At 44.5% G+C, this 22,276-nt stretch overlaps 3 protein-coding genes across 5 annotated transcripts; 1 reads left to right on the forward strand and 2 right to left on the reverse strand.

Moving 5' to 3' along the window:
* Window positions 1-237: 237 nt before the first annotated feature.
* LOC109757510 (probable ethylene response sensor 1) lies at window positions 238-5,413 on the reverse strand. Its single transcript, XM_020316331.3, has 6 exons — window positions 5,199-5,413; window positions 2,706-3,683; window positions 1,667-2,035; window positions 1,316-1,582; window positions 1,096-1,223; window positions 238-870 (listed from the first exon to the last, which is right to left on the reverse strand). The coding sequence occupies exons 2-6, from the start codon at window positions 3,609-3,611 to the stop codon at window positions 639-641; spliced, it is 1,902 nt and encodes a 633-aa protein (XP_020171920.1). The 5' UTR covers window positions 3,612-3,683; window positions 5,199-5,413; the 3' UTR covers window positions 238-638.
* A 1,343-nt stretch (window positions 5,414-6,756) lies between these two features.
* LOC109757525 (phosphatidylinositol 4-phosphate 5-kinase 2) lies at window positions 6,757-11,169 on the reverse strand. Of its 3 annotated transcripts, none has more exons than XM_020316344.4 (8): window positions 10,382-11,169; window positions 10,089-10,256; window positions 9,799-9,964; window positions 9,583-9,693; window positions 9,303-9,496; window positions 9,080-9,213; window positions 8,859-8,958; window positions 6,757-7,469 (listed from the first exon to the last, which is right to left on the reverse strand). In XM_020316344.4, the coding sequence occupies exons 1-8, from the start codon at window positions 10,798-10,800 to the stop codon at window positions 7,148-7,150; spliced, it is 1,614 nt and encodes a 537-aa protein (XP_020171933.1). In that variant the 5' UTR covers window positions 10,801-11,169; the 3' UTR covers window positions 6,757-7,147. The 3 variants fall into 3 exon arrangements, with proteins under 3 accessions (XP_020171933.1, XP_020171935.1, XP_073355699.1); XM_020316346.4 differs by having other exon boundaries at window positions 6,757-7,460; window positions 10,382-11,128; XM_073499598.1 differs by having other exon boundaries at window positions 10,085-10,256; window positions 10,382-10,636.
* A 4,520-nt stretch (window positions 11,170-15,689) lies between these two features.
* LOC109757516 (carotenoid 9,10(9',10')-cleavage dioxygenase) lies at window positions 15,690-20,819 on the forward strand. The gene is made up of 14 exons (XM_020316337.4): window positions 15,690-16,915; window positions 17,072-17,142; window positions 17,233-17,247; window positions 17,433-17,544; window positions 17,848-17,947; window positions 18,052-18,114; window positions 18,262-18,372; window positions 18,455-18,639; window positions 18,869-19,007; window positions 19,458-19,575; window positions 19,653-19,754; window positions 19,912-20,181; window positions 20,295-20,406; window positions 20,529-20,819. Exons 1-14 carry the CDS (start codon window positions 16,652-16,654, stop codon window positions 20,556-20,558), a joined length of 1,692 nt encoding a protein of 563 aa, XP_020171926.1. The 5' UTR covers window positions 15,690-16,651; the 3' UTR covers window positions 20,559-20,819.
* The last annotated feature ends 1,457 nt before the right edge of the window (window positions 20,820-22,276 follow it).

Genomic DNA, 22,276 nt, shown 5'->3' on the forward strand with positions numbered 1-22,276 from the left:
TTTATAATTTTAGTGGCTTTTTGTGTAATTAAATAAAATCTGAAGGGGTTTTCTGCAAAGAAGATCACACCTACACATACACCAAACGTATGTGAGACGTATCACAGGACCAATTCGCCAAGTTCAAGGACCGTATTGTATTGAGGCAAGGACCGTATTGAAGCAATATTCACAAGTTTCAGCACTGTATTGAAGCAGTTTCTAAGTTTGAGGACTCTTATAGACATCGCCGCCAAGTTTAGGGATCATACATGCATTTTACTCAGGTCTTCAGTGACTTGGTACACTTCATCACAAATTTCGTCCACAGCTCTTTTCCATCTGGTTACTGCAGAATCTACTACACTGGTTGTTGGTGCATTGGTGCATGCTGCAATGTGCTTCCAACTCTTTGCAACATTGGGCCAGCACAGCACAGCACTGCAGCAGAATCATCAGTCAGGTGCAACAACCGTACCCTACTGCTGCCATGCACTATTAACCGCACAGCAACATCCATCAGATTACAGGACGCGCCAATCACCGTCTTCTTTACATCATGTGTACAGCACAAACATACCCCCGGCATCTTCCATTCCATCTCCTACCTCCCCCGACCCACAAAATTAGACGACGAACCATCGGTTTCGGTTATCATGTCATATACTCCTCTGGTACCTAGGTTTCAGGTTAGACAGCCCTCTCTCTTCCCAGCGAGCCGCCGCCGCCGCGCCAGACGGGTCGGAGCCGGCGTGGCTCGGCCACACCAGAGGGACCGCCGGCTGCTGGTACGCGTCGCAGGCCCCCAGCTTCACCACGAACGTCGCTGTGCAGCCCTTTCCCGCCCCGTCGCTCTCCAGCCATATGTGCCCACCCATCAGGCTCACAAACCTGCATATTCAAGTGTTTCTAAGTCACTATGTCATTGATTTGGATTTTCTGGCTCAGCTACTCAAGCTCGAGCTCGAGCGCTGTGAACAGTTATGCTGGCCTTTTTGCGGCCTCGTTTTATAAAAATGAGGTGGGGGAAACCCCTTTTATTCAAAAAATAATAATGTCATCGATCGACCCATCAGCCGTTCACCCGGGGAATCTGTTAGAACATTGGTAGAATACCTCTTGCAAATGGCGAGCCCGAGGCCGCTGCCGTTGTACCCCTGGTTCCCGCCGCTCTGTGTGTGAGCAAACTTTGTGAACACATGGGATAGGTCCTGGGAGCTGATGCCGCACCCTGTATCTTTAACCTGAAACCACAGAGTTTCATGTGATCCTCACATGTGCCATTCTCACTTAATACATTGATTAGAGCATGGAGTTTCTGCGGTGCAATCTTTACCTGAACTTTTACATAGAAATGGCCATCAGTCGCAACCGGATGGAAATCGGTGCTTCTGAACTCTCTTAGAGCGTCAGACTTCACAACCGACGCTACGAGCGATATGTGGCCCTCCTTGGTAAACTTAACAGCATTGCCACAGACATTAAGAATAGTTTGCATGAGTCGCTTCTCATCACCGATGGCAGATAGGGGCAGGTCAGGGGATAACATAACCGACACAGAGAGTTTTTTTATGGCTGCAATCGGCTTGACGAAACTCATCACCTGCAATGCCAAATAACTCAGGTTAGAGTAATATGCATCACCACCGGTATTAGGTGGTTGGGAAGGCAATATTTTTGTACAAACCTCTTTGAAAACAGCATGAAGATTGAATGCGCTTATATCTAGTTTGAAACTCCCATCCTCAAGTTTTGAAAGATCCAAGACATCGTTGATGAGCGTTGCCAAAAGGTTGCTGCTTTTTAACACTGTTTCCACCATTAGGCGCTGCTCGGGGGTAAGTTCAGTTTCTAGTAGCAAGGAGGAGAGGGCTATTATCGCGTTCATCGGGGTTCGCATTTCATGATTCATCACAGCTAGGAAGTCATTGCGAGCACGTATTGCCATTTCAGCCTCTCGCCGAGCTAAATCTAGGGCCACATTTTGATCCATCAGTAGATCACGTGCTCGCATGGATTCTTCAAGAATAGCAGCATGAGAGAGGGCAACAGCTACCTGCAGAGAGTACCATATATGATCTCATTAGAGCAGTGTAGAAAGCTGGTTCACCATGCATATCTGTATTTCTGTGTGCACAATCTAAGTAAAAGCTGAAGTACAAACAACATGGATGCAGCACAAAATTTTCTGCATACAGAATAGTTTTCCAAGGACTGTAATTCTTTCCTAGATAAAAGGCTTAACGCCCAGCTTCATTTAACGGCCAACTGCAGGTAACAGTTATTCAGAGGATCACCCTGTTACAACTCTTTATAAAGGGCATTTCCACTGAAAACGAAAAATTGAAGGAAAGAAAAGAAAACTACAGAGAAGGTTGATGTATGCTCATTACAAAATATATTAGCTGCACATCAGGAAAATAGTGCCATACAGGACCTCATTAGAGCAATGTAGAATGCTAGTTCACCATGCATATGTATCTAGGTAACTAGTTTTTGTGTGCACAATCTATTAAAAATTAAACCACAAATAGAATGGAGTGCAGCACATGAGAAATTTCTGCATACACAATAGTTTTTCAATGACTATAAATTCCAAAACAGGGAAATAAAAAACTACAGGGAATGTTAATTTATGTCCATCAGAACAATATATTAGCTACACATCAATAATAAAAACAAGAAAGAAATGAACAATATAGCATCAGGGAAAGTGTAGTAGCAACCTGATCGGCGACGACCTCGACGAGCTCCAGTTCATGAACATGCCATTTCCTCGCGCTATCAGACGGTAGCATCAAAACCATAATCGCGTAGCTTTTCGCCGAAAGCTCGGGCCAGTCATTTATCTGGAAGTTTGAAAGGTGCAGCAGGGGGACTCTCACAGCAGCCACCTCCGGTGGGACATACCGGCCTTGAACAGGGCGGATCCTTGCCAACGGAGACGTATGCGGCACGATGATCGCACGGTTGCTACTGAAGACTTGGTTGACAACAGGAAGATTGATCTGCACAGACGAGCCACCCGGGATCGGGTGGCGCAGAGTATGAGTTAGCTGAAGGCTCGAACCGCTCCGTGATGGCATCCACAAGGCACATTCCTCCAGACCCAACGTCCTCCCTAGCTCAACCAGAGTAGTCTTTAGGATGGTGTGCCTGTCAAGCGTGCTCCTGATCTCATGGGTGAGCATCCTGACATGCCTCCCCGTCTCCTCCTGCGTGCGTATCAGTCCCATTTCCCTGTCAAGCTCGTCGGCCTTCTTCTTGAGAAACAGCTCCCTTGTCTTGACGCTGAGAAGGTCGGGTATGATATGAACGAGCATGAGGGCGGTCGCGCAGGACACGACGGCCGTGGAGACCTTGGCCACGGTCATGACGATGGCGACGGTCTTGGTGTGCATGGTGAAGGTCCATAGGTTTATGAGGTGGGTGGCCCCGCAGAGGACGATGAAGGCGCCGAACTGGATGAGGACCCATCGGTAGGGGAAGAATGATGACTTCTTGACGAAGTAGATGAGCTCGAGCGGAATGGAGAAGTAAGCGAGGGCTATGAAGAAGTCCGAGATATACTGGTACTTGATGAGGAGCTCGTCGGTTGGCCAGAACGGCTCGATGCAGTCACAGCCCTCCATTTTAGTAGTTAATCTGGTGGCTTGATGTCTAGCTAGAGAGTCGTTGTCGTCGTCCTGGCCGGCATTTGTTCCCTGCAAAGACAAATCAGAGAAACAACTTGATGAACCGTGAGACCAACAAATAAATAACATAAAGTTGGGTACATCCGTCGTATGTGATGAAGCAAGTTAGATTCATTTCATTAAAGTGAAGAAAACAAAAAATAAAGAAGATAAATTTGGGCACGTGTCATCCATAGTAGTATGTGATAGGTATCTGTATTGTTACACATTGAGCACGGAGATGTAGAAATCTAATTATCTAAGTAGCCAGGCATGCTAGGGTGTAGATAGATGAACAAATTGGTCGGGCGAAGCAGCCTAAATAGCTGTTCTCTAAACTAACTGTGTCATGAAGCAAGTTAGATTTATTAAAGTGATGAAAGCAACAACTGTAAAGAAGATAAATTTCGGTACATCCATAACAAATGTGATGGTTATCTGAATTGATAGGCATCGAGCGCGGAGCTGTAGAAATCCACTTATCTAAGTAGTCTAGGGTGAAGCAAGCGTAGATATAAAAATTGGTGGGATGAAGCTAGTCCAAGTAGCTGTTCTTAAACTAATTGTGGCATTTCAATTTTCACGCGAGTATGGCGAGCAAGCTTAGCGGAGCAGGCGAATCTTAGGCGAAAGCGCGGCTGCTGGCTGGTTGCCAGACCTAGGTAAACCACAGGGAAAGGAAAGGGGGGAGATCCCTAGCTGCCAGACCTAGGTAAACCATGGCCGATGCAGGTTGCAGGGAGCAGGGGATATTGTAAGAAAATGCAGAACCACTGAACTAGCAGAGAAAAAACAACAGGGGAAGATAAATTTGGGCGCACCCATTGTATGTGATGGTATGCTTGGGTGAAGCAAGTGTAGATACCTAATTAAACAGATGAATTGGTGGGATCATCTAAGCATTGCAAACAGAAGATCCATAGTGTGCAACAGGTGTCTGATTTGATACACATTCGGCGCGGCGCAGAGTTGTAAAAAATATACTGTATTAAAAAATCTAAGTGGCTATGTGTCGTGAGTGAGTGAGTGAGTGCACATGAACAAATTTAAATGAAGAAGAGGAAATTTCGGCGCATCCGTACCAAATGTGATGGGTGTCTGAATTCGCAGAGGTGCAGAAATCTCTCTAATTGTCCAAGCAGCCTAGGGTGGAGCAGTCTAAATAGCTAGCTATTCCCAAAACTGGTGGGTGGGATGAAGAAGCGGTCAAAACAATAGCTACTCCCAAACTAAACTAACCGTGGCATACCAATTTTTCAGACGGAGTAGCCTAGCCTAGCGTGCTATGCTAATCCCTGCCTTCCCAAAACCAGGTATGGGGACTGAGAGCTGAGCCGAGGTGAGCTTAGCTTAGCAGGGCAGGGGGATCTCAGGAGAAACCGGGCGCGGCTGCTGGGTGGTTTGTTCCCAGATCTAGGTAAACAAAGGGCTAGGAGAAGGAGATCCCTGACTGCCATGGCCGATGCAGGCGGCGGGGAGAAGGGGATACCGTACTGCAGAACCGGCGGAGACCGCGCAAGAAGAAGAAGAAGAAGAAGAGGATACCTGCTCTCGCTCTGCTTGCTTGTGGGGGAGCGCCGGCGCGGCGGGGCGCGGCGGTGGCGGTGGCGTGGGGAAAGGAGCCGGACGGACGACGGACGGACGGACGGAGAAGGTGGGAGGCAATGGCCAGGGGGGACGAACCAACCCAGCTCAGCTGCACACTCATTCACTCACTGACGACACTCGGTGGCGATATGTGTTGCGTTGCCGACAAGTTGGAGCTGATCAGTACTTTCTTCACCTTATTATATAATACTCCCCTTCGTCCTGAATTACTTGTCTTAGATCTGTCTAGATACTGATGTATTTAATGTCAGACCACATTCGTATCTTAACAAATCTAATAAAATAAATAAATACTCCCTTCATCCCGGCGTTATTCCTTATATAAGCGGTATGACGTGTCTGTCAACTACAAATTGTCTGTGATGACTTCGCCGCTGTCGCCGCTTCCTTACAAGAGTCGGCTTGACCCTGTCGATGAGAACCGGGAAGTCTTTGTGCAGTGCTCCTAAGGACCATCGCCCTAGAACCCTTACATAGATCTGAAGCACCCGACACCAGATCACTCCACATATCGAGAAACCCTAACCTCATAGCCCCAAGAAGACGATGGAAATCTGCGCCGAAGCTCCACCGACTACGTCCATATGGACAAACTCGATAAGGATCGGAGTCCGGAAGACAAAATCGAAGAAGGAGCCGCCATCCGCCCGAGCGCCACACCTGCAAGGACAAAAAAACCTAACCTAAACTACTATCCGGAGCGAAGGCACCGGGATTCTCCTCGCCGCCACCGGCCGCTGGAGCGACAGGCACACATACTCCCTCTCTTTTTTTTATGTACTTTGCATATAAGATATATCCAAAGTCAAACTTAGTAAAGTTAGAGCAACTTTATTATAGGAAAAAAAATCAATACTCATAGTATGATATCAATATCCTGAAATTAATTTTCATATCGTATAACTTTAGTGTCAAATTTTTTATGAAGTTTCACTTCGGACAAACCTCATATGCGGAGTAAAAGGAAAATGAGAGAGTACTTATCATATATTACTACTATGTAGTTGTGCAAAGAAAAATCAATTTTTTTTGGAGAAAACTCCAAACAAAATAGTAGGTCTTCACAATATATTCTTAACACCTCCTATATAAAAAGCAACCTGATGCTTAAAAATAGTGCAAGTGCCTCGGTCCTGCCAGTGGACTTTGACCAAGCTCCCTCTGCTCCTTCCTTGCACTGGCTGGCACGCTGACAGTTCAACATGGCTACTCCTATCCCACCACACCAGCCTAACCACTACTACTACTAAACTATGGCTGCTAATCACAAGCAAGATCTGATCTACTTACTAATCCACATCACCAGCATATCCTCCTACTCATGCATACCTTTGTATAGCACCAGTGCCCTACCCAAAGCTCCTCCTCTATGGGGGAACCAACCCAATATTAGCAACAATTAAATATTACAAAATAATATGGCCTCCACAGAGAGAGGGCTCAACAACCAGATGCTGCTAGATTTAACTGGGAGACAGTGCCATGCATCAGAGTGTATCTGCTCAAGATCTTTCTTCCCTACTATCATATCATATCATCATCCATGGCTTACACCAGACTCATCTTCTCTTTCTCATCAAACATAAAAAACACAACCATGTCTCCCTTTCACTCCAACCAATCCAACACACATATACATACATAGGGCAAAGCAGCCCAGGATACTAAACAAGCACTAACTAACAAAAGCAGGGATCTGATCTGCCCCTCACTAATCAGATCATACAAACTATTTACAGACACACACCACACCTCTTCCTTCCCCATGAGCCATGGCTGTGCCTCAAAAAATCAGCCACCATCTCCCTCTACTCATCATCTCCATCTTCTTTACTGTGGTAACGCCACTGAATGTGTATGTAGTACATCAAAACTTGTGTGGTACACTAGCACTCCTTGATGAATATCCTGCCCATGAAATCCCGGAACCTCTGCGAGTAGAGCCTCGGGTCGACCGCGGAGATCGAGCTGGGGTCCGTCTGCAGCGACTTGTACGCGTGCTCCAGCCTCTTGCTGATGTCGTAGTCCCGGAGGATGTCGATTATCCCAAAGTAGAGGATGACGTCGTAGGCTTCCCCCCCGCTCTTGCTCCGGCCCGACGAGAATCCCCTGCCGCCAGAGAGGAACGGGTCGATGTTGCTCATGGATGTGCGCTCCGCTCGAGCTGGCAGGTGTGCGCCCAGTCTGGCCAAGGGTTTCCTGAAGTTCCTAAGAGAAGACCGATTAAAAATGAACCTGAAGTTGGAGTTGCCGACTGTCCAATTGGTATTACTAGTTATTATACAAGAACAGTTAAAAATGAACTTGGGGTTGGAGTTGCCAAGTGTCCAGTTGGTATTAGTCACATATAAGAGCAAAACGATGAACAAGATAGAATAATTAAGGGGTGCTGGTATCTCGGTATTACAGGTGGGGGGCAAGCAATCCAAATGATGCCAGAACATGCACTATGTGAAAAACCAGGGACGGCAGCAATCAAGTTTGCACTATGTAATGGTGACAGCTCATGTTTTATAAAAAAAAGAGACGGACAATGCGACCCCAGGTGTAACATCTTAGGGAGGCAAGAACTAAGTGTAGCACTTGTCACTAAGATAAGGCATGTGTTCCATTTAAAACTAATATATGTATTTGCAGAAGGCGACAAATTTAGTAACTGAAGCTCTCATAGTGGGAGGGGCAAACAACTGAAGCTCTGGGATCCAAAGTATTATTACTAAACATGTCGCAAAGTGAGTGATTACTACAAAGAAGTACTCCTATTTTACTAGTAGTAGCATGGAAGTGGTTGCTCATCAGAGTCCTGAGATGGCGACACGTTCGCTGCCTTTTTTCTGACAGGGAAACATTCAAAGTAGCTAGGCCAAGATGCCAGAAAAAGATTTTCTTCACTCTTTATGCTTAACAAGAGCGGGCTCATATTGCAAACAAACAGATTTGATCTTGCACACACAATCAAATCCGGAAAAAAAATGTATCATGTAGTTCAGATTTCATTTTCGTGTCACTGACATATGATGTTTACAGGTATCTTGCAGTTGACAAAAACAGGTTCTGCAGTTTAATCGGTCTTTATTTGATTATATCAATTATCAGTACTATCTATGACTAGATTTAATTCTGCAAGTGTCAAGAAGCTACAGAGATCCAAGTATTTTACTAGTATGTAGTAGTGTGGAAGTGGTTGCTCATTCAATAGAGTAGCGACACGTTCGGTGCCTTTTTTCTGACAGGGAAAACAATAAAAGTAGCTAAGCCAAGATGTCAGGAAAATATTTTCTTCACTCTTTATGCTTAACAAGAGCAGGCTCATATTGCAAGCAACATATATTTGATCTTGCACACACAGAAAGTACAGAAAAAATGCATCATGCCGTTTAGCAAACATTTAAAGGGGTGACATCAAATTTCATTTTCATGCCACTGATACATGATGTTTACAGATATCTTAACATAGACAAAAGAGGCTCCACGGTTTAATCAGTCTCTATTTGATTATCAGTTTATCAGTACTATTTATGACTAGATTTCATTTAATTCTGCAAGGGTCAAGAAGCTACAGAGATGCATATGTGTGCAAGCACTATTATGACGTACCGGTGATCGGCCATCTTGTCCAAATCTTTAGCTGAGAGGCATGGCTCAGGCATGCTGACGCTGCTTTGGCATGCCGACAGCATGTTGGCCGAAAGCTCTTCTGGGTAATATGCATGATTGCTCACGTTAGCGGAAAAAACCATAATGTTGCCAAAATTCTGTACTTATTTAGCATTTAGCAAAAGCACGTCCTTCCTTCAAGTAACACCCAACTTGCTTACCAGGAGAAGTAGTAAAAGTAGATAATGCCATCTTTGATGCAGGGACAATATCATCGCAAAAGTGAACTCCAACCAATAGACTGTAATCCATGATGCCCTCCGATTCCAAGAACGCGCAATCTCGCCTAAGTTGCCTAGAGAAACAATGACATCGTGTCAGACTCGATGTTGCTGGAAGACAATGTAGTCGCGCTAGCATCACCGGGGAGGGCAGAAAGCGTACTCATGAAGCTCTTTATACAGAGGGCGCTGCATCCGGAACGCAAAGTTGAGGTCCAGGTCCTTGAGCGTGGTTGCATCGCCGGTCTCTTCTTCAAACCTGTCGGATTTCCGGCCATAGGAGGAGCCTTTCAGATCGTAACGGCGATGGATCCGGTGCTCTGAGCAAAACAGGTTGCCCATGACGATGAACCGCACCTGCGAAAGAACCAAGAATCGGTCAACAGCACTAGGAAGGAGCCAAGGCAGTTTGTTGTTGGCTTGTGGGAAGCAGGATTGCACACCTTCTGCCCACCATATGGCTTCACAGAGTGAACGCCGTAGAACCTTGTGATCAAGGAGTTCTTGTACCGTTTAACATGTTTGTGGTAGCTCGGCAACATCCGAATCAACAACTACACAAGATGCAGAACACCACAGAAGATGAATCCTCGGCCGAAATTGATAAATAGTGCACACAAATGATAAATAAAACTAACAAGCATGAATGTTGGTGGTACCTTGACTTCAGATTTCTTGACGGTCTTGATCATGAGGCGCTCGTCCTGCGTGAGGTAGAAGAAGCTCCCGCTCTTCCCCGGCGACGACAGCTCCCGCAGGGCGTCATCCCCGCAGATGGCAAGCATGTAGTCCGCCGGGTCGACGGCGAACAGCTTCCTCATGTGCCTGTGATGTGAAGCATCAAACCAACATAAAAAGAAAACAGAGTCAGTTATTACAGAGCAGGTTGAAGTAACAAGTGACTGAACTGAATATTACTGTAGTTGGCATTGGACAGGCAGCTACCTACCTGAAGACCATGGGGCAGTAGTCCTTCCACCGGAACTCGGAGGAGGAATGCGGCGGCGTGGTCTTGGAGCCCGCCGGCGGGAACCGCGTCCAGAACTTCTCCCGGGGATCGAAGTCCGCCCGGCTGAGCTCCCGCATCGGCTTCGCCGCCGACTTCCCCACCGCGTGCCTGCAGAGAAGAATAACCATCGAATTCACTATCCATTGCCACCAAAACTGTGGCAGTATATCTTATGAGGTCTGCAATGGAGAATCAGGGGCTGACAAAAGGAAGGAAAGAAAGTATGGACATGCCTGATGCCCAGCTGCAGGTTGAGCATGAGGTGGTAGTTCCTGTGGCCCTTGGAGATGGTCTTCCCGGGCCGCCTCCACCGTTGCGGCGGCGGCTCCAGATTGGTGCGCGGGGTGGCGGCCTCGTCCGGCCACGCCACGGAGACGGAGGCCTCTTTGGTGACGTCGCAGCCGCCAGGGGCGGAGTCCGAGATGCAGATCCGCGGCAAGGCGGGGGCTTTGGCCTCCGGCGAGCGGCTGGCGTTGCCCCCGGCATTGGCGCCGACGGCGGTGGACGCGCCCGCCTTGCCGTTGCCGTTGCCGCGGCGGCAGGGGCAGGCGCAGCCGTGCGGCGCGGTGGGCGAGGCGTGGGCATCTCCGTCGTGGCCTTGGTGGACACCTCCGTGGGCAGAAGCGACGGTCGCCGGCGCCACCCGCCTCATCGCTCCGGCATGAATCAGTTAATTAGCCAGAGATGAGAAGGAAGAAGTAGAAGAAGGAGTGGGTTTAGAGAGGAGCGAGGGAGGGGTTAAGGTCATGTGGTGTGGTCACGAGGTGGGTGGCGGCCATTAACATCGCCATTGGCATTAGCAAAGAAAGCCAAAAGCCAAAGGCAAGAGGCAAAAGCAAAGCAACAGGGCAGGGCAGGGAGGAGATCGAGGAGGGAGGACGGCGGAGAGAAGTTTGTCAGCGAGGTACGTAGTAAAAAAGAAGAGAAAAGGAGGAGAGATTGCAGTCAGTCAGGCTTTGGTGTGGACGATGACCATGGACGAGATTAAGAAGGGGATTGGATTGGAATCATCATCATCATTTTATTTGATTGAGATTCATTCAAGATAATAACTAGGGTAGGATCCGTCGTTGCTGATTACTACGTACGTACTGATTAGTTACTACCTATACGCGTAGTCCTAGTATTCTACGTATTTGATGATGACCTTTTCACTAATCCCATTCATTGGTCGAGTACCCACTAGTAATTCTCTTTCCCAAATGACAAGTGTCACATGTCCCATGCCTGACACTCTAGCTCTAACGTTTTTTGAAGGCAATTCCAAGCACGCAAGGACGACAAATTCCAGTAACACGCGGTTGTCAAAAATAAAATAAAAGCACGAAAGTTGCCATGTTTAGTAGTAATTCTTTCTTGTTGGATGACTGGCCGATACCAGCAAGAAACAAAACAGGACAAGTACACACTCCTAGTAAATATAGGAGATTGTTCATTCTTCGAATCGGAGGGCATCATGGATTACACTCTAACCGCATTATGCAAATACATGCGCATGCATCATGCAGTTATACAAATAACACACAACAATTTAACAATAAAATAGCAAAGTCGGCGTAGCTCACATTGTTAGGTTTCATGGAACCAACCCGCCAGGGTTCAAGTCCTAAATTTGGCACAAATGGTTGCATTCTACTGGATTTATGCCAGACTTTCCAGCGATATGCGTGTAGTGGGAGGAGACGTTCTCGCGACTACGAAAACGTCTAGGTCAATGGGAGGTGACGTTCAGGTGACGTTCGCGCTCAATGGGAGGTGACGTTCAGGTCAACTACGAAGGCATCCGTGGCGACTCCATCGATCTCAAGATGTTGTGTAGGCTCAATACCTCGGAGGTGCTCGTAGGGGTAGGGTGTGCATGTCAGTTAGGCTTTGGTGATTGCTACTGATTAGTTAGTGCCTATGCATGTACTCATTGTGTTGTACGAAGTTGATGATGACCATGCACGATAGTTTTCACTAATCCCATTCATTCATCGAGCACCCACTGGTAATTATTTTTCTGAGACGATAAGTGCCACATGTCAGGTGCGTGACACTCCGGCTCTGACGTTTTTTTATGTCAGTTCAACCATGTAAAGGATGGCAGATTTCAGTCACGCAAGAATGGCAAATTTCAGTCACGCCAGTGGCACATGTTAATTTTCCATCAAAACTAAATTGAAGCACGAAAGTTACCATGCTGGTAAGAGCAACTCTAGCAGACCCTGCATCCTTCCGACCCGCAAAACGTTTTTGCAGTGCGCCGAAAAACGCCTTTGCGGGCCGGCGCGGATGGCCGCGTATGCAGACCCCGCATAATGGACCCGTAAAAAAGGATATTCCCGGAATATGCTTTTTTACGGGTTGGGGTTGCGGCGTCTGATCTGGCGCAGCTCCTCCCGGCCCGCAAAACTTAAATTTGCAACTTAATTTGATCTTGCATATTGCATTGCTTTTCTTATTTAACAACATTGGATACAAAAGATATCACCAAATCTTTGCTAGAATAGCAAGACCAAAGAAAACAAGAACTACAAGTATGCATTTTAGAAGATTTCCAACTTCCATAACTGCTCCCACTAGTTGGACTAATATTTTCTCCATGCATTCGTTGTTGATCTGTGGATTCTTGATTTTGCATTCTTCTTTCTTCATTTTTGATTCGGAAGAAGTAGATGTTGCTTCCCCTCTAGTTGCACATGCAGCCGCATCATTGCCTTCGATTGTACTAAGGAGTGCACTAACATTTATTAAGTTTCTTTCTATCAACAAATCAATGTATTGGCCTTCCCAAAACCAAAATGAGCATCCATCGTCCTACAGAAAAGAATAAGCAAGCTCGAAGTGAGCTACCACAGTTGAACTAAAGAATGAACTATGAAACGAGCTACCGCAAGTGCACGTACCCCGTCGTTTTCGCATTTGAAGAACACCCATCCGGGGTGCTTCAGCGTGCTCGAAGTGAGCCGCGGCACTTTCCGCGTGCAGTCGTCGCACTCTATGAGCGGCATCGGCAAGCCACAAAGACGCCACGCGAGTGCCGAGCCCGGTGGACGCCCGTATGAGTCCATGCCCGCAAACCTTTGGCGGCGGCGGGCGGACGAACCCGTACCTGCATGCGGTGATGCGCCCTTGCCTGGGCTGCGGGAGAGGCTCCCCGACCACTCCATCGCTTGAGGCCGCAACCGGCGGCCGGGAAAAGCCAAATCCGGCGGCCCGGGATGAAGTGCCGCAGATCCGCAAATCCGGCGGCCCGCTGACGCAGGGGGGGAGGGTGGGGGAGGGAGGGGAGGCCTCGTGCGCATGGCGGCCTTCCGGCGTGCTCCTGCCGGCTGCGTTCGCGGGAATCTTGGGCGGCGGCCGGCGGCGGCGCGAGGGGGGAGAGGAGAGGTGGTTGGTGGGAAAAGCGCGGGACGAAATGTCCTCCCACCAACCGCTTCCGCTTATATGCAGGGCACCGCAGCCGCGGGGGCGAAACCCGCGTTTTCCCGGGTTGTGGTCGGGAGATTGGCCTCTTAAAGATGAGAGGGTTGTTGGCGATGACGATAGCTTCGATTTCCCCCTCCGGGAGGGAAGTTCCCCCATTGGAACCACTCCACCGAAGGGCAAAAGTGCTCATGCCCAAGTTCCACCTCGAGACGGCGGCGCTCCGTCCCGAAAGTCCTCTCCTTATTTTTTCTAGGTCAAAGTGACCTATATACCAGAATATGGGCACCGAAGGTGGGCTGGGCTGAGCACAACCCACCAGGGCGCGCCCTGGGGTCTTGTGCTCACCAGGTGGCCCCCCTCTGGTAGTTATTTGCTCCAGTACTTTTTATATATTCCAAAATAATTCTTCATAAATTTTCAGCTCATTTGGAGTTGTACAGAATAGGTAACTCTGACGTAGCTTTTTCAAGTCCAGAATTTCAGATGCCGGCATTCTCTCTCTTTGTGTAAATCTTGTGTATTATGAGAGAAAAGACATTAAAATTACTCCATAAAGCATTATTATGCATAAAACCATTATAAATAACATTCATTATTGTGATTTGCAATAAGAACGGTTTTAAATTCTTGATTAACATTCATCATTTTTTAAATAAGTAATCAACATTTTTTATATACACGTTCAACATTGTCCGAACGCTGGTTCAACATTTTTCAAATACTTGTTCAATATTTTTAATACTTTATTAAACGTTTGTTTTCAAACACTTGTTCAACAGATTTCAAATACTTGGTCAACATTTTTTAAATACTCATTCAACATTTTTAAAATACCTTTTCAACATTTTTTAATGCTTGATAAATATTTTTATATACGGGATCAAGAAATTTCATCATTTTTTTAGTACATGGTCAATATATTTTTATACACATTCAACATTTATCAAAGCATGATTAACATTTTTGAAATGTTATTTGAAGTAAGTTTTTGAATAATATATGTTTAAAAAATTTAAAAGTGTAAACAAAACTAAAAAATGGAACCAAAAAGAAAAAAAAACATGAAAAGGAAAGAAAAAAAACGAGGCAGTATACATACCGCGAACTGGGCTGGCCCATATCCTCGCACGCTTTACCGAGTCTGAAGGGGCGAGCGAGCTGGACTGGCCCATGAGCGCGGGAGGCCACAGCCTCTTTTTCATGTTTTCTTATGTTCTTTTATCTTTTATTTTTGTACTTTTTTTTATACTTTCAAATATTCCAAGAAAACTCATCAAAAAACAAATATTTTAAAAATGTTGAACAAGTATTTGAAAAATATTGAACAAGTATATGAAAAATGTTTTAATGTATATAAAAATGATGAACAAGAATGTAAAAAATCTAAAATAAGTATTTAAAAAATGTTGAACAAGTGTTTGAAAAAATGTTGATCATTTATTACAAAAATATCGATCAAATATCTAAAAAATGTAAAATAAGTATTTGAAAAATGTTGAACAAGTATTTGAGAAAATGTTGATCCTATTTAAAAAATGTTGAACAAGTATTTGGAAAAATGTTGAAAGAGCATTTGAAAAAATATCGATCATGTATATAAGAATGTAGAATGAAAAACAAAAAGAAACAAAGAAACACCAAAAAATGAAAACCGAAAAAGAAAGAAAATAAAACAAAGAAAAAATAAAATGAAGAAACAAATGAAAATCAAACAAAAAATGCAGAAAAATAGAAAATCAAGCAGAAAACAAAGAAAAAAGAGATGAAAACCCTGTCTAAGGAAAGAAAGAAAATACAGAAAAATAAACTTGAAAACCATGGAAAAACCGGCGTCGTTTGCGTCAAGTACATATCACGCCCACAACTCAGCACGTGCAAGTCATGGACGGAGTGGTTAGCGCAGGCAGATCTCTCCCAGGAGACTGGAGGTCGATCTGAGTTTCCTACGGGCTCGCTTAATGCGAGAAATAGTCGAGGTGCTGAATGCGAGACATAGCAGCGCCCGATGCGAGACACCCAAACGCGCAGCCTCCCACCCCCTTCCCACATGTGCTTTTGGCCGGCCCAAGTACGGGCAGGGGTGCCCCTGTTTTTTTTTTTCGTTTTGCTTTTTGTGTGTTTGCTTCTATAAAAATATTAAGATTCCAACAAGAGTTCACTAATTTGAAAATGAATTATATTTAAAAAGTGTTCATAAATTTAAAAATGTTCCTGATTTTAGAAAACAATCGACATTTTAAAAAATATTCACAAATCTAAAAATTGGTCCCGTGTTTCAAAAACAAATTATGAATTTTTAAAAATATTCTGAATTTTATAAATTGTTCACAAATTCGAAATTATCACTAGTTTCAAAACTATTTTTTCAACTCAAAAAATGGTCGCAACCTCCTAAAATTTAAAGACAGTGTCAGAAGCATGCCGAGAAAGAGCGTTCGATAACCATCTCGTTACATCCTGTTACATGTAGTCCATAGGATCCAGGTCATCGCCTCAAACCCTAGCAAAAATGGCGCCTCCTCCTGCCAGTACGGTCGGCGTGACAATGACCACCAAGAGTCAGGACATCAACAGCTGATCGATGAACTCTATGAACAATTTACGAGTACCTTGACAAGCTGCCGCTGCTGTGCCAGCATCAATATAGTATGCAGCTCCCAATTTCTGGGATTGTTAAATCCATCACGACTATTTTTAGTAAAAGAATTTGAACGGGGGGACGGCGGCAATCATGCACTCGTTCATCAAACACAGTTTACAGAGAGGATATGATCAGCCAGGTGGATTTCGTGGAAAAATGTGGAGCGAGTCAGTAATCCAACCATCCAGAGAGACGAGAAAGACAAGCGATCTGGGCGATGGAATCCACGGAGGAGAGAGGCGGAGGCCGCTTTGATGTGATCCTCTCCTCGGCGTGGCCGGCCATCCGCGCCACCGCTGACATGACATATGGAGGCCCGTCGGTTGTCGCTGTCCTGTCGCCATTGCCGTGCCGTCCCTCCCTTGCTCTTTCTACTCTCCCATCTCCCGACCATCTCCGGTCTCCTATACAAGCCCACCCCAGCCAGTAATCTCCAGCGCCACCAGCCACCATGGGAGAAGCACAAGTAGTAGCGGCGGCGGCCACCATGGGAGAAGATGCCCAGAGGAAGGGAGCGGCGATGGTGGTGGTGCCTGCGCCGCGGCCGCGCAAGGGGGTGGCGTCCTGGGCGGTCGACCTGCTCGAGCGGCTCGCCGTCCGCCTCCGCCACGACGACGAGAAGGCCGAGCCGCTCCCATGGCTCTCCGGCAACTTCGCCCCCGTGCCCGACGAGACCCCGCCCGCCGCCGGCCTATCCGTCCGGGGACACCTCCCGGTCAGCATCCCTCTCCTCCCTCCCTCTCTTCACCCTTTCACATGATTTGTTTTCTAGAGCAAATTACCATTTTCTCCAGCATTTTCTTGGAGCCATGCAGCCCTTCCTTTTTATGGGGTAAAAAAGAAGTTAATTCTTTCTTTTTGTTATCTGCAGAAGTGCTTGAATGGAGAATTTGTCAGGGTGGGGCCTAACCCCAAGTTTGCCCCTGTTGCAGGGTATCATTGGTACTAATTAACTCTTGCTTGTTGACAATTTTCCTTGCAACAATTGAGGGCCACATTTCTAATTTTGGTGTTTGTGTGTTTCTTTTGCAGGTTTGATGGGGATGGGTATGTGACACAATCCCTTTCCGTTTCGAATATTGTATATCTAGTTGCACCGGTTGCGTGCACGTTCATTTTCTCCTGTTCTCAATACAGTTCTACAGCTCACGATTTCCTAATAAGTCAAGCCTTAATCTATGATTCAAACTTTGGTTTCGTGGTTGCATCAACTTGCACATTGTTTCCTACAGAATGATCCATGCAATGCGTATTAAAGATGGAAAAGCTACATATGTATCAAGATACGTGAAGACTTCTCGCCTCGAGCAGGAAGAGTATTTTGGTGGAGCAAAGTTTACCAAGGTAAGCTTACATGCATGTCTGACTAAAGAACCTGAATCTTCTTAGCTGTTAATCAACTATTATGTAACACTTGATTGTCACCATCTCCAACTATGCTCCCTTTTTCCACGGGAAATGCTCCGATTTTCTTATTCATGCTTGCAACTTTCTTACACTCCGAAGTAAGAATCTAATACATGTTGTACATGTGTATGACTTAATCCACCACTAAAACCCTATCTCTCCCATATCTTGTGGATTTAGTGATGGCTATGTAAGAAATCGGTTGTGTGCACGCGTGAGTTTTTCCCTCAATCTTTACAGATTGGAGATCTAAAGGGTGTTTTTGGATTGTTTATGGTTCTAACGCAAGAACTCAGGAAGAAACTTAAAGTCTTAGATGTTACTTACGGATTTGGAACAGGTACTTCTTTACCTTAAGTAGTCATTGAATGATGTATATCTACATATGTTTCATGGATATTTTATTTTAGTGGTAATTTGTTGATTTCCTCCATTCTTTTCCAGCTAATACTGCGCTTATATATCATCATGGCAAACTCATGGCCCTATCAGAATCAGATAAACCTTGTAAGTTATCAGCCTGTTAGCACAATTTGTTTATATACTAGCTAGATCATGGCCCACACATTGATGTGGGCAAAATAATACCATATAGTCTGCATGATAAAGAGCACATGGCAAATGTGGAGCATGAGTTTCTATTTTTCTTTTCAGATGTTGTTAAGATCCTTGAAGATGGAGACTTGCAAACTCTTGGGTTGTTGGATTATGACAAAAGGTTGAAGCATCCTTTCACCGCTCATCCAAAGGTTGATCCATTTACAGGTACATTAGACTGAAAACATACTATTTCTTACTTACATTCATCAAAATTCGGTTAAATCATGTAGTTTTACCTTTCTTTCAGATGAAATGTTCACCTTTGGTTACTCGCATGAACCTCCATATTGTACATATCGGGTCATCACTAAGGGTGGAATTATGCTTGACCCTGTGCCAATAACAATACCGGAATCTGTAATGATGCATGACTTTGCCATTACAGAGAACTATTCAATATTTATGGACTTGCCAATGTTTTTTCGACCAAAGGTACATGATGATTTATGTATACAATGGTAAATGACATTAATAATAAGTGCTTTCTGTAGGATGTTTCCCCTATACCATTTATTTTCATCATGTTGAAGGATGCCATAGTCAACATTTGTTTCACGGTTGCATAGGATCAACATATATGTTTGCATCAACAATTGTTGAATGGTTAATACTCCTCTTCATAATTTGGTCTTATTGGAACCTGATATGTTCTTGTATAAAGGAAATGGCGAAGAATGGTGAATTTATCTACAAGTTTGATCCTACAAAGAACGCTCGGTTTGGTATACTCCAACGCTATGAAAAGGACGAAAAAACCATCAGATGGTTTGAACTCCCCAATTGCTTCATATTCCACAATGGTATGCCATCTCCAACATTTTTCTTGGACTCCGAATGTGCAATCTTTCTATATCATGTCATAATTCAACATAGCCAGGGAAATGATGAATATAAAATATAAATGCAATTCTTTATTGTCCCAACAATGTTGTCTAGCACCATAGCATAAGAACTAAAAATGAAATAAACATGTTCAAGAGGATGAATTAAGTTCAATGTTAGTTCCTTGAGTGATTCTATTAGCATTGTGCATGCAAAAACCAAAAAATAAATAATTTAATTTTTGGTGAGATCTAATTATTAAAAATATACCCAAAAACAATCAGATGAAAATATGAATAAGAGAGTCAAATCCATCTTGCTTCTTTGCTAGAGCATGTATCAATCGATGCATTGCACTAATTATTTGTATTATTCATTGCATGCTAATATTATTGAACTAATCACAAGAAGCATATCTCTTCTTGCAGCGAACGCCTGGGAAGAGGGTGACGAAGTTATTCTGATTACATGTCGTCTCAACAACCTAGATTTGGACCAAGTGAATGGTCACCAAAGTGACAAGCTTGAGGATCCCGGGAATGAGTTGTATGTATACCCAGAATATGGACCTTTTATTTTAATTCCATGCAACCCACTGCTTGCCCTAATGTTATATCTTTCAGGTACGAGATGCGATTCAACATGAAAACAGGTGCTGCTTCGCAGAAACAACTATCAGTATCTGCCATAGACTTTCCTCGAATCAATGAGAGTTATACTGGCAGGTACTTATACTGGATGTATCACTTCAAAGTTTGTTTTGTTCTATGATGCATATACCATAAAAATCACTATTAACACATGATAAAACTTTCATTTCAAAGTAAGATTCCTTCTCGGAACTATCAAACTTCCTCTCATATGTTATTTTGTTGAATGCAGAAAGCAGCGGTACGTCTACTGCACGATACTTGAGAGCACAGTGAAGGTGACTGGCATCTTAAAAATGACTGGCATCATAAAATTTGACCTACACGCGGAGCCAGAGAGCGACAAGGAGCAGCTTGAAGTTGGAGGGAATGTGAGGGGCATATATGACCTGGGGCCTGGTAGGTTTTGTTCTGAGGCGGTCTTTGTGCCCAAGGAGCCTAGTGTTTTAGGGGAAGAAGATGATGGGTACTTGATATTCTTTGTGCACGATGAAAACACAGGGTACTCCTTTCATTTCCTACACCACTAAGGCAAGATGGTCCTGCTACATGGATGCAGGAAATATGAAGTTAATGTGATTAATTTTGTTTTCTTTGCGTGTACCGTGGATGCAGGAAATCCGAAATAAATGTGATTGATGCCAAGACGATGTCTGCTGATCCAGTGGCGGTTGTTGAGCTGCCGAGCCGGGTTCCTTATGGATTCCATGCCTTCTTTGTCAATGAGGTACTTTTCGTCTTGAAATGTGTTTGCTTATTTTATTTTATGATATGTAATCACCACGAGATATATTGGTAGCTACTTCATGTTGATGAAAAAAGAAACCAATGTTTGTGTTATTTTGACAGGAACAACTAGGACATCAAGTAGAGCGGTGAAGAGTGATAAAAAAGAAGCATTAGATGAAGTTTTTTTTGTTGTAATGGTGTGCCCGATGTATGTATCTTTTTGTGTGCCAGATCAACAGGCTGTGAAGGGTTTCACTTAGTGTTTTGCCAATTAACTGGGCAAATATCTACTTCTTATTTGGTGAAAATGGCAAGTATTTTGCCTTTTTTAAAAATATATAAAGGAAAGTAGCATGTTCTACATGTCGTAGAAATAAAGGAAAGTAGCATAAATATACATTAACATATAGGAGTAATTAGTGTAGTATTTGTACGGTGATTGAATCAATTGACACAACGAACGAGATAGTAAATTTGATGCAAAATTCTGATAAACCTGGAAGGATCATCCAGATGGCTCGACCCAACACTCCGTATGATAGATTGGTCCTGCATGGGGACTCTCTTTGTCTTTTTTTAACACAGTACAGACGCAAACGCTCATACATACGCGTATACACTCACCCCTATGAACGCACACACGCACACCCTACCCCTATGAGCACCTTTGAAAGACTGAGCCGGCATGTCATCTTGAGATTTACAAAGTCATCGTAGGCGCCTCGTCGTCGACGGAAACGTCTCCTAAAGGGCCCCTTTCTGATTTGGAAAAAGAGAACCCAGTAGCCAAGGTCGGGGATTTCATTAGTAGACATTATTATATATACCTACTCTTTAACTGCACAGTACGCTGCATGAGTATCAAGTTTATTTAGATGTTTTCTTGTGGGGAATCATTCAGATCGCTTCGGTCCCAATCTGCTGGCAAGGATATTGCAAAAGATCTTGACAATACTATGCATTAGGCTAATTGGCCTATAACCAGAGGCGGTCCATGCAACATTGTTTTTTGGAATTAAATTATATTTGCCCCATTTAGGAGCTTCCATTGATTGCCCCTCAAGTCTGACGTTTGCATAGTCTCCTAAAAAGGATCATCTTCAGTTATATGGCAGAGACACTTGAAGAATGCACTAATACAACCGTCTGGACCTTGCTCCTGTTGAGTATCATGATTAGTTAGGAAAGATAGGATAGCATAAGATATATTTTATCTTGTCTTGTACTTCAAGTTGATCATGCCTACGAGACTCAAGCAATACAACAACAATTTCACCAAATCCCTCTCTACCCTTCTACAGTGCCTTCTCCTCATGCAAGTCCAAGACAACAACATTTAACTCATCTCTAGTAATGTTAGCTTCAAGGTGATGGAGGTTGGCATGTAGCAGATGCATGGAATTCCATTCCAGTCTCAGGTTATCTGGATTCTTCTTTCCAATCAAAGAGGTGAAGTGATAGCAATATTTGCTCCTTTTCACTATGTTCTATAGGACCTCTCCCAATTGACCTTTCAAGATTGGGATGTGGTTCTTTCTTCCGCGACCATTAACTCGGAGATGGAATAACTTAGTGTTGGCATCCCCCTCACATATCCAAATCATCCTCGATCTCTGTTGCCATCTTATTCGTTCAACAACAGTGATACCCCAGAGTCTAGGCTTGAGAACTATCTAAGTTTAAACTCATTTTCTAAGAGGGTTCTCTCCTCCATCACGAGTTTCAGATTAAACATCACCTCATTGCGAATGTTGAAAGCCAGATTTTGCTTAGCTTGGATATGCTTATCCCTTTTCTTGAGTGTCGTGGCCATTCCGGAGACCTTGATGCGTAAGGTTCTAATCGCGTCATTAGAGAACATGCTTCGT

This window comes from Aegilops tauschii, chromosome 5, assembly GCF_002575655.3.
Source record: "Aegilops tauschii subsp. strangulata cultivar AL8/78 chromosome 5, Aet v6.0, whole genome shotgun sequence".
NCBI classification, from domain to species: domain Eukaryota; kingdom Viridiplantae; phylum Streptophyta; class Magnoliopsida; order Poales; family Poaceae; genus Aegilops; species Aegilops tauschii.

What these genes read in the sequence shown, in the direction of transcription:
- LOC109757510 (XM_020316331.3), bottom strand. Translation starts at nt 3,611, where the DNA reads ATGGAGGGCTGTGACTGCATCGAGCCGTTCTGGCCAACCGACGAGCTC. An exon ending in TCGAGGTCGTCGCCGATCAG is followed by an intron (nt 2,036 to 2,705) that starts GTTGCTACTACA and finishes TACTCTCTGCAG; the next exon opens with GTAGCTGTTGCCCTCTCTCA. An exon ending in TTCATGCTGTTTTCAAAGAG is followed by an intron (nt 1,583 to 1,666) that starts GTTTGTACAAAA and finishes TTGGCATTGCAG; the next exon opens with GTGATGAGTTTCGTCAAGCC.
- LOC109757525 (XM_020316344.4), bottom strand. Translation starts at nt 10,800, where the DNA reads ATGAGGCGGGTGGCGCCGGCGACCGTCGCTTCTGCCCACGGAGGTGTC. An exon ending in AACCTGCAGCTGGGCATCAG is followed by an intron (nt 10,257 to 10,381) that starts GCATGTCCATAC and finishes TCTTCTCTGCAG; the next exon opens with GCACGCGGTGGGGAAGTCGG. An exon ending in TACTGCCCCATGGTCTTCAG is followed by an intron (nt 9,965 to 10,088) that starts GTAGGTAGCTGC and finishes TTCACATCACAG; the next exon opens with GCACATGAGGAAGCTGTTCG.
- LOC109757516 (XM_020316337.4), top strand. Translation starts at nt 16,652, where the DNA reads ATGGGAGAAGCACAAGTAGTAGCGGCGGCGGCCACCATGGGAGAAGAT. An exon ending in GTGGAGCAAAGTTTACCAAG is followed by an intron (nt 17,545 to 17,847) that starts GTAAGCTTACAT and finishes CAATCTTTACAG; the next exon opens with ATTGGAGATCTAAAGGGTGT. An exon ending in GTGCACGATGAAAACACAGG is followed by an intron (nt 20,182 to 20,294) that starts GTACTCCTTTCA and finishes CCGTGGATGCAG; the next exon opens with GAAATCCGAAATAAATGTGA.